This window comes from Trichechus manatus, unplaced genomic scaffold, assembly GCF_000243295.1.
Source record: "Trichechus manatus latirostris isolate Lorelei unplaced genomic scaffold, TriManLat1.0 scaffold00069, whole genome shotgun sequence".
NCBI classification, from domain to species: Eukaryota; Metazoa; Chordata; class Mammalia; order Sirenia; family Trichechidae; genus Trichechus; species Trichechus manatus.
Window position 1 is genome coordinate 13,238,252 of NW_004444005.1, and position 5,235 is coordinate 13,243,486.

General features: G+C 66.8%; 1 protein-coding gene across 1 annotated transcript; it reads left to right on the top strand.

Annotated features, from left to right (window-relative positions):
• Positions 1–606: 606 nt before the first annotated feature.
• PIM3 (Pim-3 proto-oncogene, serine/threonine kinase) lies at positions 607–4,290 on the top strand. Its single transcript, XM_004380020.2, has 6 exons — positions 607–1,139; positions 1,234–1,343; positions 1,433–1,483; positions 1,566–1,935; positions 2,819–2,995; positions 3,078–4,290. The coding sequence occupies exons 1-6, from the start codon at positions 1,055–1,057 to the stop codon at positions 3,260–3,262; spliced, it is 978 nt and encodes a 325-aa protein (XP_004380077.1). The 5' UTR covers positions 607–1,054; the 3' UTR covers positions 3,263–4,290.
• The last annotated feature ends 945 nt before the right edge of the window (positions 4,291–5,235 follow it).

The window sequence follows — 5,235 nt, forward strand, 5'->3', positions numbered from 1 at the left end:
CAACGATGAGAAGGGCGCGCCGCCCCTGCCCTCGGAACGCCGGGCGCCGCATTCCGGGCGCCGCCGCTCTATGCGGGGTTCCCGAGGGGCGGGCTCCCACGTGCGTGCCGGGAAGCCGGGAGGGCGTGACGCACACGCCACACACGGGCGTGTAACCCCGCGGCGCGGTGGGCGGGGGCTGCTTCCCGGACCTTGCGCTCTCCCCGGGCCCACTCGCCCTGTTGGGCGCTCGCGCTCGTCTCCGGGAACGGCGGGAGAAAGACGCGTGTCGCTGTGTGGGCCGGCCCGGACCAGCGACCTCCCCGGCACGGACGCAAGAGGCGGAGCGAGGGCGTCCCCGGAATCCCCGCCCACTCGCGCCGTGCCCCGCCATTGGCCGTGGCCGCGGAGTCCTTTGAAAGCCCGCCTCCGATTGGTTCCCGCTGGCAGGAGGACCTGCGCGTGCGCAATGTGTGAGGGCGCGGGCCGGGCTGAAACTGGTTGCGACGACGCTGTGCGCCTCCGCGACTCTTACTACAGAAAACGAGTCCCGGCTCTCACCACCCGCCTGCCTCCCGTCGCCGGCGCTCGCTGGCCCCGGGGCACGCGCGCGCCTGGTCTAGCCTCTTGGTCTCCTCGGTGGCCGTGGCGTTCCCGGGGGCGCTGCCGGCGCGCGGCCCGGCAGAAGGGGGTGGGGTCTCGTCCGCTCCGCCCCCGCGGAGGGATACGCGCCACCGCGGCCCAAAACCCCCAGGCGAGGGGGCGCCGGCGTGTAAGCGGTCGGTGCGGCGCGGCCTGCGCGTGTCTCTGCCACGCTGCGAGGATCCGTGCGGCCTCCGCCCGCCGCCACCGAGAGCCCGACGGTCCCGGATCGCAGGCCAGAGCTCCGCGGGCAGGCGCCCAGACACTCCGCCGCCCACTGGAGCCGCGCCGCCAGCTGTGCGCCGCACGGCTCGTAGGCGCCGCGCGGTCCCCGGGAGGCCGCTCTCCCGCGGTCGCGGCCGGGGCGGGGAGCGGGCCGGGGCAGCAGGCGGCAGAGCTCGGAGGCCGAGGGCCCGCGCCCCCCCCCCCCGCGATGCTGCTCTCCAAGTTCGGCTCCCTGGCGCACCTCTGCGGGCCTGGCGGCGTGGACCATCTCCCGGTGAAGATTTTGCAGCCAGGTACGCCGCCGGGACCGGAACAGGGCGGGCACCGGCAGGCGGACAGGCGGGCGCGCCCCGTGTCGTCGCCAACCCCGCCCCGCGTGTTTTACAGCCAAGGCGGACAAGGAGAGCTTCGAGAAAGTGTATCAGGTGGGCGCCATGCTGGGCAGCGGCGGCTTCGGCACAGTCTACGCGGGCAGCCGCCTCGCCGACGGGCTCCCGGTGAGTCGGGCCGCCGGGCAGGTTACGCGCCGGCTCCGCGCGCGCCACCCGCGCCGACCTGCCTGACCTGCTTGCGTCCCCTTCCTCAGGTCGCCGTGAAGCACGTGGTGAAGGAGCGAGTGACTGAGTGGGGCACCTTGGTGAGTGCGGGGTTAGGGGCGCGGGGGTGGCATTGTTTACATCCGGATGCGCGGCTTTGTGCGCTGACGCCAGTTCCCGTAGGGCGGCGCGGTCGTGCCTCTTGAGGTGGTGCTGCTGCGCAAGGTGGGCGCGGCGGGCGGCGCGCGCGGCGTCATCCGCCTGCTGGACTGGTTCGAGCGGCCCGACGGCTTCCTGCTGGTGCTCGAACGGCCCGAGCCGGCGCAGGACCTCTTCGACTTCATCACGGAGCGCGGCGCGCTCGACGAGCCGCTGGCGCGGCGCTTCTTCGCGCAAGTGCTAGCCGCCGTGTGCCACTGCCACGGCTGTGGGGTTGTGCACCGCGACATCAAGGACGAGAACCTGCTTGTGGACCTGCGCTCGGGCGAACTGAAGCTCATCGACTTCGGCTCGGGGGCGCTGCTTAAGGACACTGTCTACACCGATTTCGACGGTGAGCGCGGGCGGGCGCCAACGTTCCCGGGCCGGCGGGTTAACGTCCGCGGCGGGGGGGTGCAGAGGGGACGCCCGGCGACTGCTGGGGAGGCCGCGCGCCTTCGCCATGCTCGCTGGTGGGGGAGGTGGGGGGCTGTGCGAATGAGTGATTATAAGCCGGTTCGTGACGGGTGGGGGCGCGGGAAGAGCTCCAGATTGCCTCCCCGCCTTTGTTGGGGCGCGTGGGATGTACCAAGGCCGTTCGTTCTCGGGTTGGGGGCGGCGGCCTGCGTGACGCAGCTGGTGGCCGTGAGCGTGTGTGTGGGCGCAGGTGATTCCGCGCGTCTGCGCTGGAGGCGCTGGGAGCCCCCGCGGGTGTGGAGCAGGCGCGGCCGGGCGTCCCCTGCTTGGAGGCGGCGCTGCGTGCGTGCTGAGCGCGGGGGCGCCGCGGCAGAGATCCCCGCATTGCGGAGCTCGGGGAAGCCCGGCCTCCCCGCCCGCCTCCCGCCTCTCCTTCCCGCAGCCGCTGGGTGGGGGTGAGAGGCCCACGGCAAGACGGCCCCCTCCTCGCTGCCGCCGCACCGCCTTGTTCAGTCTTCTGTATTCTCGTTTTACATCTGTTTGTTGTGAAACCCGAGTCTGCGCTCATGTGACCCGGCTTCTCCCTCACTGGGCCAGCAGGGGGGGCGGGGGCCAGCTGGGGGAGGCGGAGCCCCGCCCCGTGCCTCCCCCCGACGGGCAGCGCCTGCTCGCCCACTGGGGTTTTTCCAGGCTGATGACAAGCGGGAGTTTGAGTTGGCTCTGTCCGCCGCGTCCCTGTGTGGCTCAGGGCTGGGAGAGAGCTTAGTTGGCTCCCTTTGTAGAGGGGGGCTGATAGCCTGATCTGTCTGTACTCTCCTTAGGCACCAGGGTGTACAGCCCTCCCGAGTGGATTCGCTACCATCGCTACCATGGGCGCTCGGCCACCGTGTGGTCCTTGGGTGTTCTGCTGTATGATATGGTGTGCGGCGACATCCCATTCGAGCAGGACGAGGAGATCCTGCGTGGTCGTCTCTTCTTCCGGAGGAGGGTCTCCCCAGGTGTGTGGGCAGGGACCTTCTGGGGGCTGGGCTCCTGGGGGGGCGGGCCTGACTGCCTGTGCTGATCCTTCTTCTCCCCTAGAGTGCCAGCAGCTGATCGAGTGGTGTCTGTCCTTGCGGCCTTCGGAGCGTCCCACCCTGGACCAGATCAGCACCCATCCCTGGATGCTGGGGGCCGACAGTGCCCTGGAGAGCTGTGATCTGCAGCTATGTGTGCTGGACCCTGACGACGGGGCCAGCACCACCTCCAGCAGCGAGAGCTTGTGAGGGGCAGCGTGCCAGCCGGCCTTGGGGGGAGTCAGAGGGACTGCTTGGCCCTGCTGGCTGCTCCAGAAACATGTCCTTGGCCCAGCCGCCTCTTTGCCGGAAGCAGTGACTGACCTCTGGTGGCCTCTGCCTCTGGCACCGGGCCTCAGTTTCTTTTGCTTTGAGTGCCTTTTCGAACGCTGCTTCCACGGGACTTGGTTTCTCTGGCTCTGCCTGTCCAAAGAGGCTCCCTCAATCGAGGCTTTGCTGCCCCGGGGAGGGCGGTGCCCAGGGTCTCTGGGTGATGCTCAAACCTGAGACTAAGACAAGCCACGTCCTTCTGCTGTTGTAGGAGGTGGCCGGCCGATGCCTCCCGTGCCCTCTCATCCCACCCTGTCTGGACCAGGAGCACTTTGTGTGTGGCACAGAACCCTGTGCCCTGTCTTTTTTGTCCCCTGAGTCTCATGGTGTTTGTCTGGGCACGTTCCTGCACAAACAATGCAACGTCTTTGATTGCCGCCTGCCTGCACGGCGGTCACACGGCAGGACAGTCTTATTTATGGTGTGACCTCTTGGCGGTGCCCCGCGCCTATTTATTGGTTTAATTTATTTGTTGAGGTGGTTCTTTCTGAGCAGTCCTGCTTTTTCGGGTCCCTGGGGCATCAGGGAGGGGGATGGCACAGGGTCCAGACCCCAGGTCTTGACCCCATGCCTGGTGTCTGTAGTCTGTGCCATGTGTGTGTGTCGAAAGATGAACTTGTACAGTGGCTAATTTAAGGGGGGGGTGATGCCACCATCTGGGGCTCTGGGTGGCGGGTTTTAAATTATTGACCTTGTACAGTCTGCTTGTTGGCTCTGGGAGCTGGGGGGTGGGGGGACAGAGTCACAAGCCTTTAATTTATTCAGCAGCTGTGTTCTGTGACCCCGGTGTGTGTAGGCATCGTGGGTGGGGTTTCATTCAGTTCAAAAGTGAGATGTACGGAGATCATATTTTTTATACAGGCATTTCAATTAAATTTTTTTGTATATAACAGGCAGTTTGTGCTTTTTGGGGCTGGGGGCCTGGGCGAGAGAGGGAGATTCTGGTGGGGGAGGGGGGGCTTGGGTCTTCATCGGAAAGGGGAGCAGCATTGCCCAGTGGGGGGCATGAAGAAGGGGCCCAGATTGTCCCCTGGCCCCCCAACGCCACAGGTACCCTGTGTAGCTGACCTGTTCTTGGTTCCTAGCTGTACCCAGAAGAGAGGGAAGGCCTGGTCCCCAGGGTCTGTGCTGCCACCATTAATTGGGCGGGGCTAAGGGTAGCCCCCCTCGAGGGGTACCCATTCAATGTGGGAGATGTGTTCCCATGCTCAGGTGTACTTGGTCTCTGCTCCAGGTTGACTGGGAGGGTGGGGTGGGCAGGGCCATGGCTGGCAGTGGGGGACAGGTCTGGGGGAGGGGAGGGGCAGGTGGCAAGGGCATCTAGGTGGAGGAGGAGCCGGAGGATGGGCAGTGCTCTGGCGGGCTTTGGCAGGAGAGAGGGTGTTCAGGAGAGAACAATTCTTGGGGTGGCAGAGCCAGGCTGGAGGACAGGCAGGGTGGCTCTTACCCCACCTGGGTCACGAGGGGGAAGGGGAACACCAAGGGCAGAGAAAGCCGACCCAGGGGAGCAGCGTGGCCAACCACGCCCTTCAGCCCTGTTCAGCCTGTGACTTGCATGGGGTCTGGGGCACCCCAGTAGCACCCCTTCCTCTTTTCCATCTCAGGGGCCACAGGGCACTGTTGTCTGCCCTGGGCTGGATGCTGGGCGCATCCCACTGCCAGCACTATGAGCAGAGCCTTACTCCAGCACCCCACTGGTGAGCCCACATGTCAGCGAGCTCCTGAGGGCAGGCCAGGGCGGCCGAGGCCCATGTGAAGGGGCGGTTCCCAGGACCCCAGCTGTGGGCGTGGGTCCCATTGGTGTTTCACCGGCCTCCCAGCCCAGAGAAGTGTGTGCTAAAGGTGGCGGTGGG

What these genes read in the sequence shown, in the direction of transcription:
- PIM3 (XM_004380020.2), top strand. Translation starts at nt 1,055, where the DNA reads ATGCTGCTCTCCAAGTTCGGCTCCCTGGCGCACCTCTGCGGGCCTGGC. An exon ending in TGACTGAGTGGGGCACCTTG is followed by an intron (nt 1,484 to 1,565) that starts GTGAGTGCGGGG and finishes CAGTTCCCGTAG; the next exon opens with GGCGGCGCGGTCGTGCCTCT. An exon ending in TGTCTACACCGATTTCGACG is followed by an intron (nt 1,936 to 2,818) that starts GTGAGCGCGGGC and finishes TACTCTCCTTAG; the next exon opens with GCACCAGGGTGTACAGCCCT.